Here is a 25,727-nt window from a genome sequence, read left to right on the forward strand (position 1 = left end):
AATTTGGACTATTGTTCTGTACTACAAAAAGGAACTACCATTTGGCTAAAAGAGATTGCCTGGAAAGGAGGAATATACGCTCACACTCCTATTCATACATGTCAATACGAGGCTGATAGGGTCCAGAGCCTCGAGCAAAGTTCCTCTAGCATTATAGGTATTAAAATCCAGAATCAGGATCTCTGGACCTTTCCTCATTGCCTTGAACTCTTCTATCATGTTTTATACCTTCTGTACCTTCAGAAGCATTTTTCAGTTCTAGGTAGTAGTTCCCGAAGTTCACATCTAACTGTGATTCGAGTGGTGTCTATCAGGTCAGGGGGATCTGCTGTCAAAAGAAATAATCGGTCCTTTTTCACCATTAAAAACCTAATTAAATATTTTGATTCTATGTCTGACCAATCCTTATTTGTAAACCAGAAGCCCCAATACTCTGGTCTTCATCTTGACAAACATCAACATGTCAAGTACGCAAAACGTCAATACCAACACATGGGATTTTAAAACTCAGAGTAGCAAGTAAATAAATACAATAATAATGGGGGGGAACATATATTATTTTATTTATGTACATTTTCAGTACACTTAAAGAAATCCCAGTAGATACAGTTGATAAAACACCATGCAGACATTTAGCTTGTAAGACATTTCAGTACTCAATTTAAGCTTGTGCTACAGATCAGCACCACCTCACTAAATCATGATCAAAGACACCCAAACTAAAACCCAGTTTTAGCAATAAAATCCTTATTTGAACATGGAGGAGCTTGTCTTACTCGCATGCCGATAGACTGGGGTCGGTTCCACTGCCATTCATCACATGACGGAACGAATAAAGAATTTAAGCGAAGCTTCTCAGAAATACCTTAAACAGTAGTGTAGAAGAGGTTCACCAATAAACCCAGATCCCTCCCAAACCTGAACAGGTAGCGGTGCTCTCTGTGATCAAACAGTCCTTAATGAGCACTGAAGCCACCGAATCGTTAATTTAATGGCACTTCTGCTTCCAGTTTCGTGATATGTGGTTTTAACTTGACAGAGGTGACTGAAGGTAAACACTTTAATTTTAATTACTTGCTACATATAAAAAATAATAGAAATAAACAAAAGACAGTTGATAAGTAAACTTTTTTTTTAAAAACAGTGGTAGGTTCAACTAGTGATCTGCTTAGCTGATCAATTCCTTATATAGTACCCTCCCCCTCTTATTGCCATTGTTTGAAGAGAAATGCATTGGTCCCCCCAACAAGATCGCTCTTTTTCGCATATTTGGTGAATGGAGCATATGCTTGGTAAGGGGATGAAAGGGGTCAATAAAGAAATAAGCTTGATGACTTGAGATAGTTTCTTCTCCTCAGACTCGCACAACTCTAAAGTCTAAAGACATCAACAAAATGCACAGATTTAATTTTATTGAAATAAAATGTAACATTGAAATTGCTTCTACAAACGAGTTGCTGACCAGTCTTGAAATTAAGGAATTCCCTTTCCATCGTGCAATCTATTAAAAATATAAATATATTTAAAACTACTTGCGAGAGCGAAGAAATAAAAGTTCTGTAAGCGTGTGGAAACAACAGGGCGCCATTTTCAATCTGACAGAATGTATAATGTGGGCAGTGTGCTGTGCTTGAAGCAGTTTGAACAGCTGAGGGCTTCACCTTCGGGATTTTTGGCAATCTGGCAAAGTTCTTGCGTTTCTCCTTTGCCTTACTCACCTGCATAGGCATCGACTTATGCAAGATGCTGGCTAGATCTGGTTGTGCTTTTCTCCTGCCTCGTCTAGTATGTAATAGCAGAAACCATAGACTAGATTTACAAGGCTTCAAAGCCAGGGCAGTCTTTGCAGTGGCATAACGAAACTTGAGCCCCCACCCCCCCTGTCAAGTACACAGAAGGGACCTCCTCCAGACTCCTTCAGGAGTTCTCAGACCGGGTTAGTGTGCTGAGGGGGTCCCTGGAGCTCGGGTCCACGGGGGCCTTCGTTACGCCACTGAGTCTTTGTAAACAGGGCTGTGTAAAGATGGACTTCACCAACCATGGCTACTTCACACAGTTGTTGACATTTGAAAAAATAGCAAGGAACAACTTTGTAAAAATTCGGTGTTGTGTATTTAAAAAAAAAAATGCATAACCTACTTTTTTTGTGGGAAATTTAGCCAAAAAGTTAGTTACGTCAAGTTGACACATTCCACAATTTGACAAAATTAACTTCTTAAATAGATTTTGGAGACAACTCCAAACACTTTACTTCTGGCAAAGACAGTCTTTTCTGGGTTCAGGAAAGTTGAAATTTGAAACGCAAAATACACAGCTCATTCCTCCTTGCCCACTTTTGACCTTGCTTTGTGTCACACACCACAATCTGCTGAGAGGTATCCAAATGTTTGTGTCCAGCCAAAACATCTTTGAAAGGCTCAGCTAAAAAAGTGTGCCAGGTCCTAATCGATTTTCCTGATCCTCCGCGACTTACGAAGGACAGTTTTGTAGACATAGGCTACCTCGGCCAAAGGACTAAGACCTGTCCACATCATTTCCGTGGGAGCAGATGGTTTAAATTGCACATTTGCCTAGTGGTCTGGTGACACAGGAGCATGGTCGCGCTATTGCCTGAAAATATCCATCAATTTACAACGTCATCAGATACCAGTGCGATTTGGTCATTGACTTGCAACGTGACCTATATTAAAAAGGAAACGCATTCCATACATTTGGCACCAGAAAGTGGCACAATATTGGGGCTTTAAAGGGTCGGCACTACCACAAGTCTGACAACAAGAGGATGCTCCAGTCATGCTTTGTACAACTCTTACATGAGCAGAGCTTCTTGGCGAACAGTGGTGAGATCCGTGTGCTTTATGTACCCAAGTAAGGATGACTGTTGGAAAGTTGGCGAAGATAATAAAATGGACCTCAGTTTCTCCCGAAAAATGCAAGAGCTAAGAAAATATTTATGTAATCTTTTGCTTTGGCCTAACCCCTCAATTAATTTGTTGGATTTCTTTTCTAGGTTTGTGGTACTGCTGGTTTATTGTGAAGACCAAAGCCTGAAGTTGGAGAAAAAGCACAATACAAAAAAGTAATTCCAAAAAAGCATAATTGCATTGATAGGACAAGCCTGACTCACAGTAGTGCAAAATGTACTTGTATATCACACGTCCACCCTATACTACCAAGAGATGGACACACAATGCATACATATAATGATGTCTCAGTGGCACTGAGCCATCATGTGATCCTCAGTGTTAACTACAAAGTCAAGTAATCCATATTTACTTTCCCTTTCACATTTACTTAAGTGTTTATTAACTTTTAAGAAAATATGTAGAGCCTTAGTTACTCAGCTCTCCAACCCGTCTCAGAACTGTGCAGTATTGTGGCTGTGCGGCAGTTTAGGGACCTCGAAAAAAAAGGAAACAAAGCCCCTATTTTCAGTTTGTGTAAACCAATGAGAATTACCATGGTGTGCCACTGATGTGTAGTTTGTGTAGTATCCCACGGCAAAAAGTGTGCCAACTTTTCTGTAAACCTTGACAGATATATTGCTGCTGTGTGTGCTGGTATCAGGGCCTACTGTTGTGCATTATGTGACAAATGCACCAAACATATATTCCCTTTTTGTGAGATTGTATCCAAGACTAACCTAGACCTTAACTCTTCAAGAACCAGCACTAAAAAGACCCACTGCTTTGCCTTCCACAGGGGTGAGAACAGAGGTTTGTTCCTTCTACATTAGGAAGGACTAGTAAAGAAAGTTAGATCCTGTTATTCTAAGTGGTTAATCTGAACATGATGGTTAGCCATAGTACCATCAACTATCAGCCTCTAGATTAAAGAGAAAATTGTACCCACGCACAATACTACTAGATTCCATACGGGCGTACCAAGATTTCTATATTCATTAAACAAACACACGTTAACCAGGTGACAGCACCATACTAGCTTAAACTGAATGAACTAGTACACAAATTCCACTGCCTACAGTCATTGTGATCTGTCCATGTGTGGCCAGCACAGTCATGCATGGGTCTGTCACAAATAGTGGATCTGCGTGGCGCAATTTGAGTAAGTGACATGGAGCAGCTACGTGTAACACAAAACTTCCGCTGTCTATTAAGATTTGGTACACTGAGAATTTGCAAAGCACCCCCTTTTTTCTAAGAGGACAACTGAAATAATGTTCAATCTGTTGTTCAAAGTACATTACTTCCATATTGTTTTGAGAGATTTTTGAGATTGGTGATGTGATATCAGAAACTATACATGAACCTTGTCTAAAAGGAACTATGAATTAAGAGTTTTGTGGGGAGCTGGGGTGTTTCGTCAGTTAATCTGTGGGTGTAGTCGAGAACGAGCAGTTTCACTTACAGATCGCGACAACCAACTTCAGTGAATCAAAATGGTGCCCGGTACATCACAGAAAGTAAATCAAATTTGAAGCAGTGTGGTTTCTTAAAATGAGCACTAGATCCGAATATCAGAACATAAGGATTCATTTGCTTGGATTACCATATCACACAATGTAGGGATAGGTCAGACATTGGTGCCCCAACCACACCCACATGTGCAGCTTGTGATTGCATGAAGTTCCTACGTGGTGCACCCTTCTTGGAACAAATGCACCTTCTGATTGAAGTCCACGCATGGAATGAGTGAAGAAAGGTGCTCAGGAAAAGTCTGAAAGTAAATCTTGTATCTAAATGGCAGTATTACATTTGGAAATGTGTGACATGTTTTCCCTCTATTGAAGGATGTTTCAATTCCAAACCCTTCTGTGGCTCCTTCTGCACGGACTGAACTTTCTATGGTAAACGTGGCATCATAGCAGAGCTCCGTTCTCCCACTACCATTTTGTTCATCACATCATTTGTCGGTGTTTCTGTGCAAAATAACCGCCTTAAAGTGTGCGTCTCGCAAGGCAACCGTGTTAGGGAGTCTTGATCCCATTGGCTGTAGCGTTCTCCAACATGCGCTCCCCCATGGCTGGGGATTCGTGGAGCCCCGAATAGTCCTTCAGTTCAGAGTTAGTCAGTAAAAGGGGCTGCTCGCCCTTTTTGTGGGCTATGAGGGGCTGCCTGGTGTAGTGTTCCCCGGCAGGAATGTTCTCTGGCAGGCTCTGGTTGGTGCTCTCGGGCAGCAGGAGAATGCAAATGATGCAGATGAGAGTGCAGCAGGCGAAGATCACGTGGTGCAGGAAGTAGCCTTTCTGATTATGAAGTTCCATGATGGGCGCAGTCAGCATGCCAAATCCTGCACTGGCCAGGACGAGACCCAGGCCGCCGCCCCTAGGAAGAGAAACAGACACTGTAAAACCTAGTCACTGACAAATAAAAATGCATGGATGCATACATTTGCATCACTCAGATCACTGCACCGCTCTACCACTGTAGAGGGTTGTACTATGGCCATCCTCCCGTCAGGTTTCAGGCCACCAAAACCCTCATCAAGCCTTGCTTCCAGGCCAGACTATTATATAACTATTATTTTGCTTCCACCCACACCATTCTTAAACGTCACTTGTCGCTTTCTTGTAGATGTTCTAACATTCAACTCACCTTTTTCCTTCTTATTTTTTGCCTGCATTTTCACTTTTTCACTTCAGACTTAAGTTCTGATTCCTCGTAACAATTCATAAGTGTATCAATGGCCCCACCCCTCTTTCTTTTCCTCGTCATGTACTCACTAGATCCCTACTTGAGTCCCACATTCTAATCTCAGCTGCTTCTGATCTCCCCTAGATCCCTTGCTCCAAATTTTGCCCTTTCAACTTACTAACATTACCCTTTGGAATGCCTTCCCTTGGGCATTCATATCCCTCCCACTCTCACTTCTCTGCTTAGTGTTAAGAGATCATTTACAGACTGCTGCCTTCTCATTTCACGCAATCACAGTGTTTATTTTTGTGCATGTTGGTTCACATTTGTATTAATTTTATTTATTATTGTGCTTTTTAGTGGTTTCATCGAACGTGCTATCGATATCTTAGAGAAAAAAACAGATGACAAACTTTCAGTTACCTTGAATCAAGCTCGGCTAGCTCAAAGAGTTTGAATTTTAACATTTTTTTTAAAAACTGGAACAGGGTTAATATATTCTTTATGTAAAATAGGAGTTCGTTCCACTGTTTTAGGGCTAAGACAACAACCGAGCTAAGGTGCGATGAAGCAAATAGAGGCCTTGGAATACGTTAGAGAAATAGAGCAAAAACTACAAGGGAGAGCATATAATTAAACTAAAGAATGTAATAAGGTTGAGGAGGTATCTGAACACATTTGACCATGACGCAAAAAGTGGAACCTAAATTCATGAAACCAGCAAAGTTGAAGATGTGCTTATCTGACAGCTCAGCAACAGCCGCCTCCTAACTTATCCGTCCCCTAAGACATAAGGAGAACACCACCTGCAGCCACAAATCTCGGGGTATAGTTCAACACATAAGTGAACATAAAACCTCCCATAACACACCCACAGCCTCTAGATCCCAACTACTGAACATAACGACAATATTCCCAAGCATTTCTCACAAAGAACCAAGTCACTGATCTCCTGTCCTTATGAAACGGACTCGTGTAATCGTTTTCTAGAAGGTCTACATTTCTATTATTCAGGCCCTCTAAATAAGTTATAAATTGTGCTGTGCGGATTCTCTACAGACCCCACAGACACATTTTAGCCAACCAGTAGGAGTAAGCAGGCTGATTGACAGCTAAAACAGGAGTTGAAAGAATAATAACAAAGCATACAGTCTTTTGTATTCTAAACCTATTTGTAGCCAAATAGGTTAAGGGATTCAGATCCTTCTGAAGACTGTTTCGGTCCAGTGTCCTTTTGTCATAATTTCGCATGCATTGTGTGGTAGCTATCCACCAAGTATTGTCCCCTCTATGGACTCTGGGTCTTGCAGGCTTCATTCTTTACCTATATACTGACGTTTTTGATTCCTGCACACTATTCATCTCTCCGAAACCTACTGCTGAGGGAGATGAGAACATTCTAAGGAATCAATTATTTGCCCCATAGAGAACCCCTTGTAAGGTTGGTGTGAGAAAAGCATATCGTGCGTAAACGTTTTTGACCACTCACCGAGTTACTCAAATAGAAGTCTTACACCAACCGAGGAAAAACTCTTGTCCGCCCACCAATCCAAATTTTACAGAATCTACTTTCAATTTCTATCAAAGGAATCAGGGGCTGGGGGGAGGTGTCATTCTTTTAGCCAGATCAACTTTCTGGGCCTCATGTGGAGCTGGGTAAAAGGAAGCATTTTTACCCATGAGGTCAGGAGGATCTTCCCTAACACACCATAGTGGAAGGATGTGGGTGACAGCTCAGTGGTGGCTGGAAAAGAAATAATCTTCTCTGGGGTCAGGAGCATCTTCCACACCAGTTTATCAATAAGGTCACAAATAAACAACATCGACTGGGGCAAAACTGAAGTATTTACTTAGGTAATTAATAGGTGGAGGTTCTGTGACTTGAAGGAGGAGGTGCACTATACCCTTTTAATCCTCCAGTTAAGGTGAGATTTGAATCCTTTCCTCCATATGGGAGTTTTGACTTGGCTTTGACCATCTGAAAGGCTGTGTAGGCACAGTGGTCCCCTCCGAACTGTCCAATGTCCTTTGAAAGCGATGGCGTGGCTGCATATGGTTCTGCAGAAATCTAGGGCTGCACAATTGGTTTTAAACAGCCAGCTCCCAAACTCTTCCTAAGGTCCTTGGGAGGAAGATGCTCTATCTGTAGAACATTTCAATGGAGAACTGTCAGCGGCACCGTGAAGGAGGGAGAGCGAGCTAGAGCTAAGTGATGGTGGGTTCATGAACAGAAGGGGTGAGTTGGACAGAAAGATGGTTTGAGCTAAAGAAAGGTGGGCAAACCCAAGGACTAACATCAATATTAAGTTGATCAGTTTGTTGTGTAGTGGAATGTTGTGTTCTGCAAGCTAGTCTGTCTAATGTCTTAGGGCGGAGTACGGGGAGATTCTTAAGAGGTTGAACAGGGTGTAGGAAGCCCAACTGAAAACCTCTCCAGAGGCGGGAAGGGCCAGTGTGAAAGGCCAACAAGGATATCCTCACTCTCATCAGTCCGGTTTTCTGGGAACTAACACATATACAAGGGTTTGCAGAGAGGATGCTCAGAAGGTTGAGGTAATGAAGGTGGAAAGACACACATAGCTATCACTATGGGGCCCAAAGTTTATGGATGGAGGGAGGTAAGTGTGTCATCAGATGGGAATGAAATTAAAGAAGAGATAGCATTATATGTCGTCCTTGATAGACAATTTAGAAAATCTTTTTTGCTTAAGACATAAGAAAGTGGCATCCAGTTGGGACACTGTAGGTCACTTTCTGATGGGGATGGAATAATAAAAAGAGTGAACAGCATTTTATTGGCAAATATTTAGCAGGAGAAATTAAAGAAGATGTTTTGGTCAAGTGATATAGTGTGGAAAGAGATTATGGTTGTAGGATAGAGTTTTGGAGTCAGTCATACACAAAGCGGCGGAGTTTTTTGGTGAAGAAGAACGGAGATACTTGCCCGGAGTAGGTGTAGTTGATAGTAGCCTGCTGTGATTCACTGCATCCCAGCAAGTGGAAAAGTGAATGAAGAGGACAATGGCCTTCATTACAGGCTTAGTGAAAGGATAATGGAAGCCTGTGTTTTGTTTTGGAGTCTCAAGGGAGTGTGTAGGAACTGACTCCAGGTAGCCGTGATGTATTTCAGATAGATTTATTGAGTTAGTTACAAGTAGATGAGTTGTAGAGTTACATCCCCACCAGGAGCAGTCTGACTCCTGCTCAGCCCATACCCCAACCAACACACTCAAGCATCCAGGCACCCAAACATTCCATTCAAGGCTCTCACATCAATATTCCATGCATCACTTTCACACTGGCTGTGCTGCTAGGGAGAAAGTAACCAGATAAATACAAGACAGGTTACAACATGCCTTCCCTTCTTCCACTAAACAAAAATGGAACCCACAAAGAAAAAGGTTCAAAGAAGGAGAACCCCAAGAAACAGAAAATGGAACAGTGGAGAAAAAGCAAGAAGAAAGTGAACACAAACGTGAAGGGATCAAAGCAAATATGCCACGAAAAATAAAGCTCGAACAAGGCAGAAAATACATTGGAGATATGCAAGAATAAGTTCAAGAGAAAATTAAATGAAAGATTAAGACTGAAGTACAAGAGAAATGGAAAGTAAATTCAGAGAAAATATACACATGTACAATAAGTACATGCAAGAAAAATAAAAAACGTAGAGGAGATACAAAGATAAATATACATAAAATATATATTACCCACCCATCATCCTCCTATAATCTTTTTGAAGAAACATAAGAAATTGGTGACGGACACACAAACTGAGTTTCCTAAAATACAGGTGAATAAATGGACCAGAAACATGGAACAGCTACACCAAACATCAACCGAATAAAATAGAAAGGGTAGGAAAGAAAAAGAATGTTGACTGCTAACCATACAGCCAAATAGGCCTATGGGCATACAATCATGAGTGTGGCTGACTAATACGCACAAACAATGATACACATTGGACTCGTACTCATTAGAACCCCTACTTAGAGATTAGTAGCATAGAGCCTCTAAGTGAAGATTAGAAACGTTAACCGAACAATAGAACACATGAAACTCGTATCCTTTGGAACCCCTTGTGTGGAGGATAGAATTTGAACAAAACAATTGAATACATGGGAAACGCACCCATAAGCAATAGAAAAAACACATGGGACTTGTACCCATTAGACCTATGTACTTTGGACTAAACACTGACTACAGACTGCGTAGATGGGACTAAGACCCACTACAAAACAATGGGACTTGTACCCATTAGAACTACGTAGATGGGACTATAACCCTCTACAGACTGCGTAGATGGGACTAACACCCACTAGAAAAAACCAAACTACATTGTAAGAGACTAAGACCCAGCAACTGTGACAAGGGAGAGACACCCCTACAACACCCATCTCAATAGGGAAAAGACGTAAATTGTTGACTGGAACTAAAACCCACAAACAGAAGGAACTGTGTTGAATAGGTAAGAACAATGTAGTATCATGGTATCACTAAAACAATTACTACATTTAACATTACTGCAAAATGAACTTTAAGTCATGCAAACACTTTTCCTTAGTCTCTTGTAAGTTTTTTCCTTTAGACTAACCCATCACAGGTGAGTTACCTCTCACTCGAGTAGTGCTACCCTGAGCACGCACGTCTTGTGCACCCCACTTGTAACTTGTAGATAAAGTGTAACGTAAAAGTTTTACATGAGACCGAACTGTGATGTAGAGGAACAAGAAAGAAAAAGGCAAAAAACTAAAATTGACATGCTACATGACATCCAGCGCGAAGTGGTATTAACTACCAAACTCTTCGCCTTTCCATTTTAGACTGAACTTGGCTCAAAGGGCGTCTCAATAGAAGAGAACCACACCTCCTTGTGTGTGAAATTCATAGAGAATTACCACATAACCATTGAGGGCACACAAAAATCATGCCCTTAACACTGGAGGCACAAAAATTTGCCACATCAAACAAGGTAGGAATACCCTTCCTGGCTCCTGTTGCAGCGTGTGATCATACAGATGCCTGAATCGAATAACAAAACGGAGGGAGTCCAACTAACTCAAAAGTACCTTCTTTGTATAATACCGTGTGGAGGAAAATCATGCCTGCTCAATCAGACTGTTGACTTTGATGAAAACGGCAAAACACGATGTAGTATGAAGATCCGATGCTTGAAAGATCCCGGCAATTCCAAGATGGCAGCACGACTGAGTTACCTGCGTCGAGTTTCTCCCGGCGCATCCGTGCTCCAAATGTCGCCACTCAGGAAGTTCAGATGCAGTGGAAGGATGCATTGGAACAGAAGTTTTCAAAAGAACTCCGAGGAGTTTCATGCAGGTAAGACTGCATGTGTAGCAAAAGCCACGTGCCCCTTCCTTTTTCAAACCGCAACGCTGCGGTTGAACTGCCATAGTACTGGGCTGTGATTAGCAACAACTAAAAAGCCAAATATACTTGAATGAAACAGTCCCACGGCATATGGGGTGATTCCTCAAAATGCAAGTGTGAAACATGAGACACTTGCCTATGTTTTAAAAAAAACACGAGATTGAGTGACAGCCAAAATAAGGCTCACTAGAAGACCAGCACCGGTCGCTTGCACAGGGCCAAAATCCAAACTAGTGCAGAGCATTTTCCATAGATGAAATTCTGGCACTTTAGAAGGCAAAACAAATACGCTTCGAACAGACCGATAGTAGAAGAGTGGGATGTAAAGTACATGCTCCGTCCGTGATCCCGTGTTAAGCAGCCTTAGTCCCGTGTTGGGTAGATGAGCTACTGAACTTGTGTTAAGTTGTTGAGAATTGTACAGTGTTGAGTGGAAGATGTCAATGAGTACTCCATGCGTGTGCTGGCGTTGGCCAGTGTGAGGAAAAAAGGCGAAGAGCAAAGAAAGTGCTCAGGATCGCACAGGCTGTAATAGTAGAATAAATTCTAAATGATCTATCAAATGAAGTAGAAGAACCCTTGGGCTGTCTGGTGAAAGACACTGGTGGGGCCGGCAAACCTTGTATTTCAAACTGGAGGTTTCTTCTTAGTTTCTGTCGGTTTCCTTTAGAGATTTCTTGTTTTAGAGTACTTTTTAAAACATGCGTAGTTTCCTATCCCATCCTAGTCACCACAATTCTGTAGTAACTGACCCCAGGTAGCTGTGATGTATTTCAGATAGATTTATTGATTAAATTACAAGTAGATGAGTTGTAGAATTACAGCCCCACCAAGAGCAGTCTGCCTGCTGCTCAGCCCATACTCCAGCCCATACTCCAACTGACACACTCAAGCATCCAGGCACCCAAATATTCCATTCAAGACTCTCACACCAACATTCCATGCATCACATTCACACTGGCTTAGAAGCTAGGGAGAAATTAACCAGATAAATGCAATACAGGTTACAACATAGTGTTAACCCTTTTGCTGCTAGTTCTCACCCCGTGCTAAGCCCTTTTTCTTTTGCCATTTGGCGTAGTTTGCGCTTTGGCCGCTGTCTCTTTTTGTCCACAAGGTATCCACACCAAATTTGCGCCCTTTTTTTGCAACACCTTGAGGGTTCTAAAGGTACATATCGTTTGTGGATTCCCCTGGAGTGGACCCAGAAATTAGCCAAAATACAGCTACATTTTTTTTTAAACAAATTGGAAGAAATTGCTGCAGAAGAAAGCATCTGTTTTCCCTGAAAATCGCATCAACAAAGGGTTTGTGGTGCTGAAGTCACCATCTTTTCAGCTTTCAGGGACAGCTTTCTACACAGTTTTGGCGTTTTACCGGGACATAGCCTATTTTTCCTATTTGTGCTTTCAACCTCCTTTCAGCTAGAAGTAGAAATGGGTTTTGAAACCAATAATGGATCCCAAAAAGCTATACATTTCTGAAAACTAGACAAAATTCTGAATTTGGCAAGGGGTCATTTGTGTAGATCTTTAAGGTTTTTTTCTATAGAAACTAACAGTCTAAAATAGAAAATATTGAAATTGAGGTGAAAAAACAGCCATTTGTGCCAACGTTTTCACCTGTAACTTCTATGTATGACAGATTTTTGTAAAGATGGACCCTTTGTTTGTGGGGATATATAGGACTTATAGGTTCACCAAGAGCCTGAGGAACCCAGAGCCAATAACTGAGCTGCGTCTTGCAATGGTTTTTCATTGTGTACCGTGTTTATAGCAATTCATTTGGTAAAATATGAAGAGTGAAAAATCGGTACCAAGGAAACCAATATATTTCCGAAATGGGAACAAAATATAGAGTTTATAAGCAGTGTTTTTTTGCACATCTCCAAAATGGTGGGTACCCATACAAGCATGTGAATTAAAGGTCATTTGGAGGGTGGAAATGCAAAGAAAGTCAATTGGTAATGACACTTGTTATACTATTCTGTGTTCCCCTGAATCTCCTGATAAAAATGCTACCTCACTTGTGTGTACAGGCCTAGTGTTCACGACAGTAAACGACCCAAAATGCAACGTGGACACATCAAATTCCTAAACCTATACATTTTTTTAAACTAGACACCCATGTGAAGCCAGGATGGCGTGACTTGTGTGGCTCTCACTAGGTTCTGTTACCCAGAATTCCTTGCAATTCTCAAACTTAGTCAAAAACTCAGTCCTCACATTTCTGTGACGCAAAGTTATAGATTCTGCATAGATCCACAAAATTCCACCCACCCCGCTTTCCCCAAAGTCTCCCGATAAAAATGGTACCTCACTTGTGAGGGTAGGCCTAGTGCCTGTGACAGGAAACGGCCCAAAACGCAACATGGACGCACCACATTTTTATTGTGAAAACCGACCCTTTTTTTTGCAAAGTGCCTAGCTGTGGATTTTGAACCCTAGCTCTGCCGGCACCTAGGGAAACCTAGCAAACCAATAAATGTTTTCAAACTAGACACCCAGGGGAATCAAGGAAGAGGTGATGTGTGGCTATCAGGTTCTGTTACCCATTCTCCCTTGTAAATGTCAAACTTAAAAAAAAAAAAACATTTTCCTCACATTTCTGTGATGGAAAGTTCTGAAATCTGCATGGACCCACAAAATCCAACTCACCCCGCATTTCCCAAAGTCTCCCGATAAAAATGGTACCTCACTTGTGCCTGCAACAAGAAACAGGCCAAAATACAATGTGGACATATCACATTTTTCCAGTGAAAACTGACTTTTTTTTGCAAATTGCCTAGAAGTGGATTTTGAACCCTAGCTCAGCCTGCACCTAAGGAAAACTAGCAATCCTATACATTTTTTTAAACTAGTACCCAGGGGAAGCCAGGATGGGGTGACTTGTGTGGCTCTCACCAGGTTCTTTTTACCCAGAATCCCTTGCAAATCTCAAACATTGTAAAAAACAAAATATTTTCCTCACATTTCTGTGATTAAAGTTCTGGAATCTGTGTTGATCCAAAACTTCCACCCACTCTGCAATCTCCAAAGTCTCTCAATAAAAATGGGACCCTTGTGTGGGTGGGCCAAGAGCCCGTGGCAGGGCAGGACCCAAAACACATTGTGGAGACATCAAAATGACCCATCACAAAACAACATGGTTTTGCAAAGGGGCAAAGCTCGGTTTTTGGCCCCGGGCTCATACGGCAGTTAAGGCTCACTGTAAAAGACTCTGCTCCCCTACAACCAACCTCTGCAGGAGACCCCGATCCCAGGACCTTAACCATATGGCCACCAACACACGGGAGACACAGTGAACATAAGGAAGGGACCATTCACTCATAGCTAACATGATGTTGGTGCTTGAAGCCTCCTTAGTAATGAATAATGCGGGGTCATAAACAACAATACACGACTATTGATTAAATAATTTAAAAACATAAAAGAAATATTCATGAACGTACACCCAATACTTGGATGGTGAGCTAAGTTAACAGGATAAAAGAGGTATTGCAAGCAAGCCTCCAATCTAACTTCAGTAATGTTGCGGGAGGTAGTTATGACTTATAAAACATCACTGTCATGGCCGCCCGAGTAACCTAACCCATCACGTGACCTTACGGTTAACACTACCCGAGTCACATGACCCCGGGATTTACAGAAATACATGGCCGCCCATCGAGCAGGTACCTCCCGGACTTGGCGGCGTGGGTAGGTCCTGCTGGCAGCACACAAGGCTACAAACTATGGGAAACAACCTTTACAACGCAACTTTTACAACGCACTACCATTCCAACGAAACTTTTACAACGCAAAAACCATTACAACGCATGTATTTACAACGCATGTTTTTACAACGTAGGTACCTTTACAACGCATACCATTACAACGTAAGTATTGGTAAGTATATAATTATATTTAAAATGTTATATGTTTGGGTTTTTTAAGGGGTATTTTTAGGGTTCAGGGTCAGTTTGGGGTTTTTGGGTGAAGGGGTATTTTTAGGGTTCAGGGTCAGTTTTGGGTTTTTGGGTAAAGGGGTATTTTTAGGGTTCAGGGTCAGTTTGGGGTTTTTGGGTAAAGGGGTATTTTTAGGGTTCAGGGTCAGTTTTGGGTTTTTGGGTAAAGGGGTATTTTTAGGGTTCAGGGTCAGTTTTGGGTTTTTGGGTAAAGGGGTATTTTTAGGGTTCAGGGTCAGTTTTAGGTTTTTGGGTAAAGGGGTATTTTTAGGGTTCAGGGTCAGTTTGGGGTTTTTGGGTAAAGGGGTTTTGGGTAAAGGGGTATTTTTAGGGTTCAGGGTCAGTTTTGGGTTTTTGGGTAAAGGGGTATTTTTAGGGTTCAGGGTCAGTTTTGGGTTTTTGGGTAAAGGGGTATTTTTAGGGTTCAGGGTCAGTTTTAGGTTTTTGGGTAAAGGGGTATTTTTAGGGTTCAGGGTCAGTTTGGGGTTTTTGGGTAAAGGGGTATTTTTAGGGTTCAGGGTCAGTTTTGGGTTTTTGGGTAAAGGGGTATTTTTAGGGTTCAGGGTCAGTTTTGGGTTTTTGGGGTACAGGGTAAAAATAAAGTAAAATTAAATTTAAATTAAATTATTGAAATGAAATGAAATTAAATTATATTAATTTCAATTAATTTACATTAAAAAAATTAATATATACTTACCAATACTTACGTTGTAATGGTATGCGTTGTAAAGGTACCTGCGTTGTAAAAACATGCGTTGTAAATGCATGCGTTGTAATGGTTTTTGCGTTGTAAAAATTTCGTTGTAAAGGTATGCGTTGTAAAAGTATGCGTTGTAACGTCATACATCCACAAACTGAGTATGAGGCACTGGTTTCAGTTAACGAGCACCATGTTCATTTAGTGAGCAGCAGTTTTTACGTAGGAACGACTTCCTAGAGGGGTAGCGCTTTTATGGGGGGAGGGGACCGAGGCTCAATCCAACGTGGCCGCTGCTTACAAGACCATTAGTGAGACGTGCGTACCACCGTCCAGATGGCAGGACTGTAAAATGGGCCGTAGAACACCATTCCCATATGGTTGGTGGGGGCTCAGCAAGAACAGATTAATGGTACAATTCAAAACCGAGACCCCCTTGATAGCGCACAGAGAGCGAGGACTACCCGCATACTATATGTAAGTGACCTAGCAACGACAGTGGCATAACGATAATTGAGGGGGCCCCCCTGCCAGGTACGTGGAGGGGCCCCCTCCGAACTCTATTAGGAGTTCTCAGGCCGAAGTGCAGTGCTGAGGGGGCCCCCTTGAGCGCCCCCCCGCATTGCGGGGGATGCGTGGGCATGTGTTACGCCCCTGAGCAACGAGTCGCATAGTCGCTAAACATGGGCAGGAGTGGCGCCCTCATAAATTAACAATAATTTAACGGGACTCCACCACCTGTGTATAAAGCCGCCGCCCAAATAGCGCCAAAATGTTTTCAATGGGCAGTGACCAGGAGCAGGTTAGCACTCCACAAACACCCCGCGGCTTGGGTCAACACAATGCCGGTTAATTTAAATGTTGATTTTAAACGGAAATACAAACCGAGTGGAAGATAGCCCCACACTAGATTGCCAGGTTACACTATCTTATGATGCTATGACATGGCATACACCTGATCTGTGGACACACCCAGAGGGTAGTACTCAGTATAACATGACCCTTTATAACGAATGCATATCAACTTAAAATGACACACGGATGCTAGAGAAACCTCTAGAAACCTTGTTAGTTACCGTATAATCCATGCAGACTAAGCATTAGCGAGAGATGATAGAATGCACTTCACTTTCGCTTTACATCGAATCCTTCTACACAGCCATAACCTCATGGAAGCCTAAAATCTATTGTGCAGACCGCCGGGTACTGTTGATGCCTGGGTATCTGACAGAATAGGCGAGTCCTATGTTTAAACCACCACCGTTTGCTATGCTTCAATACCCACAGGGGCATGCAGTACACAACTTGCTCACTGAGGATATTTTATCATAATGTTTTTAACCACTTTTATTCACGGAATACACTAGCTGCACAATTTATGCATGTTCTGGAAAAATGTACTATGTCACCACTACTATGGTCTGGAAACCTACACCTGTTTATTATATGCCTTTTTATCTCGTCATTACAGGTAGATCCAGCCCATCACAGGTACATGGACACAATAAGCACCTTCTTTTTGTGACATTCAGATTAGCCTATTGGATACTTTTGTAGATCCTTTAGTGTAGACAGACTCAACATATAGTAGTTTAAGGTCCTGAAGAATCGCGAGTGAATTAACACAAACGCAAGAAACATGTCGACCATTATAAACACACACTAACCAGCACTGAAGCAGGAACATTGCATTCCATCAAGTGCTGGTTATCACTTTTTAACTAAGGCAGGAGACCCCCAGAATAAACTTTCTCATAGGCACTCCCAGCCTTATTTTAAACTCACTCTCACATCTACACACCTCTGGCCCCACACCCGCACTTCACAAAACGGCTGTTGGATAAAAGATCTCCGATAAAGTGCTCCTCTTAGAGGTGAGCCAGTTGGGTATTGCATCGCCAACCCAACGAGGAGCAGCCCAGATGATGAAGCATGACACCTGCAAGGGTGTGTGAGGGCATTACATCCACAAAATGGATGCGCAACTGTGATCTCGCCGAGATCAGTGGCACCGTAATACTAGTGCGACTCGTACTGCTTTCTTATGAGGAACGGCACAGCATCCTTTGTCTTGACCTTTTGGGCATGTCCCACAAAATAATCCCTGGTGCCTAGTGGGCTTTCTGCCCCCTCCCTCGGGGCAAGCCAGGGGCTATTGCCCCCATCTGCCTCTGGGGTCGGTGGGGGGAGAGAGTTGGAATATTTGGGGGGGGGGGGTGGGGGCATAGGCATGCTCATTTTGGGCAGCCCCCATCACTTAGTATAAAAAAAATCCCTGGTGCCTCGTGGGCTTTCAGCCCACCCCCTGGGGGCAGAGAAACTGTGGATTTTTGTTGGGGGAGTGCGGGGCATTAGAATGCCCATCTTGGGCAGGCCCCACCCCTATATACAAAACAAAAAAGAATCCCTGCCATCTAGTGGGCTTTCTGCCCCTCCTGCCTGTGGAAGAGGGAGGGGCAGAAAGACTGTAGAATTTTGCGGGGCAATAGGGCATTGGCATGTCCATGTCTTCTACAGAAGTGCTAGAGTGCTATAAAAGAAATAAAACAAAATAGTGGTATTCAAATTATTTGTGTAAATAGTGGAGTGACCAACACATCTGACATTCTTACAGTGTATACATATCTCTTATATACAAGGACTGAAAAGTCAAAAGCCATTCTCTCTTAAGTACCTGTGAAATGATAAGACGTCAGCCTTTGTATTCCCTCCATTGCATCTAGGTGTGAGGCTCCCGATAGCTCCCAGCCAGCATACTCCTATAAAGAAGCTAAATAGCCCCTTAACTTCACTTTTGTTACAGGCAGAGCTGGAATCTGATAAACCCCTTCCCTGCCTGCATATTGCTGCTCAGAACAAAAGCAGACAACCTGGTTCAGGTGCTGCTGAAAGTGTCCCGGAGTCACAAAATTACACCGGGATAAGTTCAGCATATTTCTGTAAATTCCGGAAGTAGGAAAGGAACGTGGCACTTCGCTGAAAGTGGCCAGCTTTGCTTTGCTCTAAAAATAGTGGGTAGACGGCGTCTACCATGGACTCGAGCCCTGGGTGGAGTGGAGTGTTTCTCTGATTAATGCTAGCCTTTGAAAGATTCTGAAGACTAAGAGATTGAGGTAACCGCTGTGTTCACTAGTAAAGATTAAGGGGTCAGCTGAGAGCTTTTCAAGGAGGGCATTCTGGGTGCCTATTTTGAAGGAGAAGGCTTTATGGCATCTAGAGGGTTGGAATCCTTTGAGGAGCCCTGATGGATAGAGTCGTGTACATAGGCATAATTCTTCAAACATTTTTGGGATAAAGATTTGTATGTGGCCCGGAGAAAAAGCAAAAACAGTGACTACTTCTTAAAAAAAAAATTCGCTTATTGTAGAAAAGTGTTGTGCTATTCACTCTACTACCGCTGTGAGGCGCTCTAACAGCATTAACTGAACACAGATGGGTACGGCTCACGGATAAACTATTCTTTAATAAAATGTTCTAAAGCTATGCATCGGGAAATGTTCCCATTTCAATAAAAAATTTTTGAAATAAAAAAAAAAAAAAAAAAAAATCGTCTGACGCGGAAGTCACTTGTACAGTGTAATCAACCGCGTCTTTTTGCAACACATTAAAATGATCACATTGTTAGGTTACGCTGTTTTGATGCTGATTTATGCCATCGTGAATTAATTTGCAGTGTGCTCCGTGAACTGCGTGATTTGATTTCTTGATATCTAGGAAAACTAAAAAAGAGAACGGTGTACTCAGGGTTTCTGTCCTCCAGGAGAAACAACGCACTTGACACCCAGGAACAGATAGGGCGCTTCCCTGAGCCCTACATCAGGTGTTATTCATGGTTCTATCATTTTAATCATTCCGTTCTTTTCTTTTTTAACGAAATGTGCTGGGAATTCCTATGTACTTCCTTCTGAACAAGACTGGCGCCTTTTGGCATTGCTGATTATTCATTTTCTCTGGAGTAGACCTCGCTGCGAGTGCCAGGCTACAGTGTCAATTCCAGACAGAAACGTCCTTTTATTTCAAGGCGCTAGAGTGACTGTTAACTCTGGGGTACCACGTATCAACACCAATTCCTCTCTGCCCATAGCCCCGCAATCCTATTTCCCACACTATTGTATGTATTTATGTCCTAAATTTACCTACCGATATATTTGTATATATTCCATCTAGTGTATTTTTATTCTCTTTTGCAACAGAAATCACTCGTATCATCTTTTTTTAGGTCTCCTATGAACTTAATTTACGTATTGTGAATGCACACCTTCGCCCGATGGCATCTTTGAGGTAGACGTTCTGGAGGCAGTAAACCAGGGAATGACCGATGTTTAGCTGTACTCATCTAAACCCATTGTTAAATGTCCCTTTTCCTCATTTCTCATACTCTTGCTCTGTCTGCACTGGTGTATGGTCCTGGTCGCCTTACTCAATATTAATACGGTCAATACACGCCTCCTTTTGTATCACAATGCAATATACAGCGCTCTGAAACCCGGACGTGTTGGAAATGGCGCTACGAAAAACAATTCATAAATAGTTGATGTCTATGTGTTTCCTTGCAGAGAAGGCCTATATAAACGGGTGCGATGCGGACGCATTATGCTACATGGCCACTCATTGCTCATATTCTCCCGACGAGTTACAGGGAAAAATCTATAATAGGACTCTCATAAAAGGAACATGCGAAAAATGTATACCCAAGGGAGTACTTAAAATGCCCCTAAATGCACTGGAGCAGGAGCCTCGGGGTTAGTAAAACATGTAGCTACACTGTAACAGGGGAACTGTTAAATATGCAACTGAAAGGGCCAGAAAGTAATTGGACACCAGAGAGAGAAGGGTTATGAAAGCCAAGGTACACACCTGACAGTTGGCTTGAGATGAAAACCCTTATTATTCGTATATTCGTTGTCCATTTACTGTGACCTCAAATGGCCTTTACTTTTGTGCACCTCTCCAGGCTGCTTCCATTTTCGATCCTTTTAATGTCCCGTACTTGCCCCTCCGCCCCTTCTAATTCTGAACCCATAGTTATCAATCACACCTTCAGTCATCGCCTTAGTTTCCAGAAACGTGCTTCACCACCACCACCTCTTGTTCTCTGCTTCTTTCAGAAGATTCAGTCTCCTAATGTACTTTTGTTCTTCTTACATCTCAATATCCACCTTCAGCCTGGCCCAACATGCCTGCTCTGGTTGTAAGAGTTGAATCCACATTGCCATGGCCTCTTATTCAATCATTGTTCAGGGCCCAGGACTGTGCTTTAAAACTCACCATCTCCACAGCGCAGCGCCAGGGCTCGTTGGCGAACTTGAAGCCCTTCCTGGTTTGAAAGGACTGCATGCGGCCGCTCTGATATTCAGGCAGCTGGCCACTATCCATGGGCATTGCTACATGCCTCTGCATGGAAGTGAATGGCTGACTTTCCTCTCTATGCCACTTTGACCAATAAGTGCGTTAACCCCTTCGGTGCCTCACTGCACCTCACCCTCAAGCCCATTGCCCTCCACCACCTGGTCCATTTATCGTGCAAAAACATCCCCATTTGGTTCTGATGGCTGATCCCATCTTCATAAAAACAAAGATTAACTGGTCTGCTCTTCCTAGAGACGCAGCCCAATTTCTCCCCAAAGCCTCTTCGCCCAACATGCATGGCTCCTCTTGCTCTCACAGGCCTCTTTTCCCCCCACAGTTAAAGCCCACTTTCAATAAACCAACCCCACAGACAACTCCCCTATCCATCCAACGCCTCTTCCCACAGGCACGTGACTATTAAGCACGGGGTCTTCTCCACTCTCACTGGCAGCGGCCCTTCTCCCAGTGCTTCCTTCATTTGCTTCATGGGAATACTGTTTCTTGCGATGGTATTTTGGCAACACTAAAAACTAAAGTTCTGAGCACTCAAAGTTCAAACAGAGTCAGACGTCCAATCCAAGCGTTGTTCATTTTTAGGCCACTTTAATCCAGTTCATTAATTCACGCCAAAGAGAAAGTTCATGTACATCCAACTGGAACAGCAGTTGTACAAACTAAACTTTCAGGCAATACGTGTTTCGTCTAATAGCACATTATGCTTCGACTTCTTCAGGGCTGATGTGTAGTGGAAACGATATGTATATAAACACGGAATATACACGTTCTTGGGACCGTATTTCCAGCAGTCACATAAAATCCGGGGAAATTAAATGAATGTTGCTGGAGAGTTTCACAAGCTATGACTGCCTATTTTGGCAATTCTGAGGATTTATTGTAGCTCAATGAAATCTCACAGCAGGGTAAAAGCACATTTTATTTATCTTTTGGATCAGTTGGCAAGGTGCTCAGGGGTTCTTTTAGGAAAAGCACATTATGCCGATAATACCAAAGGGCTCGGGCTGTTCCTTCTCCTACTACAGGACACAGTCATGTCCCTCCTTATGTGAAGAGGAGGCATCAACACTGCATAAGTGCACAAATGCATGGCAGACTTTACTCCTGGCACTAAAAGCTGCCAGCATCATGTCGCCTCTTCAAGGTGGACCTGATCGCATCAAGGTATACCGGTCTGAAGGATCCCCAGGTTCCTTCACCTTTCGTTCAAATGTCAGGTCTTTGGTCCAAGACTTTCAATGAATAGGATTGGCGAAGGAAATACTCTCCTGTTAGCAGAGAGACTTTAGTTGATGCAACATGCCTCCTCTTTTATAATTTGGGGATTTTATACCTGTGCCCATCTACATTTCTTTTCCAGGAGTACTTGAATACAGATGTAGGCGGCTACCGTGGGCATTTAAATCTGAGCATGATTTGGGCCAGCGTGTTTGCATATCACCAATTTATGAACCTGCTCACCTGTAGTCCCCAGTAGCTGGTCCTCCATCGCACCGGAAAGACGCTTCCTGTGGATTGACCACTTATGCAAAATTAACGATGGAGACTGCAGTGGACTTTGATTTCAAGCGTTTCACAGTTGTTCATTGGTGCTCGCCAAGCTCTCCATGTAGATCTTCTGTACAATTCTGTGGTGCTCACTGCTATATGGTATCATGTGTGATCAGTGTGGCAGCAGCATGGGCCCAACTAAGAGACTTGCACCACCATCAACTGTGCAGAAAAGACATGGATGTTTTTCCTACCTGTGACCCCTCCGACTGCCACATTTCAAAACTAGCACCTAAGAGAGTTCTGTGCTGATCTCTGGCAGCCTTGGTGTAATGTTGGGTGACGTCAGATCAGAAGGACCAATCACTGGGCAGGAAAACAAGGGATGCAACATATTTGCAGCATACCTCTAACCTCACACTCTTCCAATAAAATAGATATGGCGGCCTCATGAGCTCTTTCTGTGGCAAAAATGTTCTCTTTGTTAGACTTTGAACCGCATGCAATAGTTTTGGCCAACAGCTTGCCTCCAAGCCCCACAACTTATTGCAAACACCCAATTCACACTGCAGTCTGCACACAGTATTTGAGCTTGAGGGCAATAGGTGGGCACATGTTAGAATGATGGGAGCATGGCACATCAAAGGAGTTATTGATGCCATATCCCTCAGCATTTGATGGTCTTTTCATATTCATCCTTGGTAGCCACCCTCATCTTTCCAGTGGCCTTTAGATCCCGTCTATTGTGAAGTTATTTCACTGTGTGTTAGTATACACTGCAGTCTTCTGAAAAGTGGTCAAGGAGAAAACATTACAAATAAATCCTGGTGATTTTTCCAAGCTATCCTTAATGTGCACACTGATTCACTGTTCTTGTTTGCACTGGGCGTGTGCTGTTTGCAAGACAACAAGACCACTAGACCACTGCCCCAGAGTAGCCTTTGCACAATAAAGAGACCACAAAACGTAAATGTGTATACATTTTTGTGTAGCTTGCTCCTTAAAGGTATTGTGTGTGTGTGTGTATATATATATATATATATATATTCACAGAAAAAACCATAGGTTATAGACCATATATAGTTAGGAATTAGCATTTACAAAACCTTGAAAATTCACTGAAAAAAACATAGGTTATAGACCATATATAGTTAGGAATTAGCATTTAGAAAACCTTATTTTACTTACACAAAACCATTGAAATTCCATATATAGTTAGTTGCACTAACTATATATCGCGCACCCGCAATCCACTGCTGATGATGTCACATATTACATCATTCATGACATGGTCAGTGACATCACTGATGACATCACTGATGACATCTCAAATGACATCACTGATGACATCATCTAGTGTCTGTGTGTTTTTGTAAAGTTTAAATACGTTTTACATATTGAAGAATGACTGGATGTATGGAAGACTGAGTGTGTGTGTGGCTGGCTGGGAGGTGTGTGACTGTGCATATCAATGTGTACTTGTATCAGTGATTGTATAAGAGAGTAAGTATGTGTTAGTATATGTGTGAAAAGTATGGTTTTCTGTGTTTAACTATAGATGAGGAAATCGAAGTGTGATTGATTCTTCACAGGACTGACTAGGTGTATGAGTGCATATGATAGTGTTCTAATAATAAGTGACTGTATGTATGAGTAATTGTATGGGTGAATGAGTGAATGTGTGTGTAGACGTACGAATCAGTGAGTGTGTATGTAGTAACTGGTATTGGTGTGTCATGATGTCATCAGTGATGTCATTTGGGATGTCATCAGTGATGTCATTTCAGATGTCATTAGTGATGTCATCAGTGATGTCACTGAAGTATGGTGTTCTGTGTTTAACTGTATAGATGAAGAAATGGAAGTGTGATTGATTCTTTACAGGACTGGCTTGGTGTGTGAGTAACTCCATGGATGAGTGGCAGTGTGTGACTGTCTGCATAGGTGTATGAGTGCATATGATAGTGTTGTAATAATAAGTGACTGTATGTATGAGTGATTGTATGGGTGAATGAGTGAATGTGTGTGTAGACGTAGGAATCAGTGAGTGCTTATGTAGTAACTGGTATTGGTGTGTCATGATGTCATCAGTGATGTCATTTGAGATGTCATCAGTGATGTCATCAGTGATGTCATTTGAGATGTCATCAGTGATGTCATCAGTGATGTCACTGACCATGTCATGAATGATGTAATATGTGACATCATCAGCAGTGGATTGCGGGTGCGCGATATATAGTTAGTGCAACTAACTATATATGGAATTTCAATGGTTTTGTGTGAGTAAAATAAGGTTTTCTAAATGCTAATTCCTAACTATATATGGTCTATAACCTATGTTTTTTTCAGTGAATTTTCAAGGTTTTGTAAATGCTAATTCCTAACTATATATGGTCTATAACCTATGGTTTTTTCTGTGAATTTCATTGGTTTTTTAACAGCTAATATCTGTAGCTGTAAAATGTATTCTTCTTTAAATCCAAAAATATATTTTATATGTTTATGAATAATTTTTTTTTAAAATATTTTTTTTTCTTCGTTCCCGCTTCGCGAATCGGGAAGCTTCCCGTTAGCTGACCTTGATGCCGCGAAATAGACCGCGAGCCGGTAAACGTTTCTTTACCGCAAGTGCCGCGTTAGAAAACAACATCGTGACGCCTCCCGTCCGCATGACGTTTCACGTTGTCGCGTGATACGTCATATGACGTACAACGTTAGCGAACTGGTACGCGAACCGAGTCGCAAAGCGCAGGTTTCTGGAAGCAAACCGGGAGGCCCTGCAAAGCGCTTAACGTAAACACAGCAAGTCATGTGACTTGGTAATAACACTTTTCATTGGTTCATTTCACTTTTGGTTTCCTAATGATGTAAGACTAGGTCATATAATCTAAAATGAACACTTTTGATTGGTTGAGAACTCTTGTTTTTCCCAAATGATGAAAATCCCTCCTTCTTTCCTCACTCTGACTTTCATCATTGTGAGAGAAAGACCCTTTGTGATCACTGAGCAATGGCTTCTTTAGTAGCTTCAGCTGGTGCTTCCCCACCACCTCCACCACATCCAAGGAAGAGTGGACCACCTGCTCAAGTTATAATTCAACAAGAAGAGGAAGAAGAGGAACAGGAGGACGAGCACGAAGAGAGGCAGTTTTTGCCTGAGCAGCCCAGGACGTCTCACCGGAAAGAAAACTTCATTTGGCAATTTTTTAAAATTCCCAAAGGTCAGAAAAAAGTAAATGCAAGATAC

General features: G+C 42.3%; 1 protein-coding gene across 1 annotated transcript in view; it reads right to left on the reverse strand.

Annotated features, from left to right (window-relative positions):
• Positions 1-541: 541 nt before the first annotated feature.
• Positions 542-25,727, reverse strand: part of SLC22A23 (solute carrier family 22 member 23) — a 610,381-nt gene continuing 585,195 nt past the window's right edge. Inside the window, exon 10 of the mRNA XM_078688041.1 lies at positions 542-5,285. Coding sequence (XP_078544167.1) covers positions 4,928-5,285 — 358 coding nt within the window. The 3' untranslated portion in view covers positions 542-4,927. The remainder of the gene's footprint in view (positions 5,286-25,727) is intronic.

The sequence above is a fragment of the Lissotriton helveticus genome, chromosome 4_1 (assembly GCF_964261635.1).
Source record: "Lissotriton helveticus chromosome 4_1, aLisHel1.1, whole genome shotgun sequence".
In the NCBI taxonomy this organism is placed as follows: domain Eukaryota; kingdom Metazoa; phylum Chordata; class Amphibia; order Caudata; family Salamandridae; genus Lissotriton; species Lissotriton helveticus.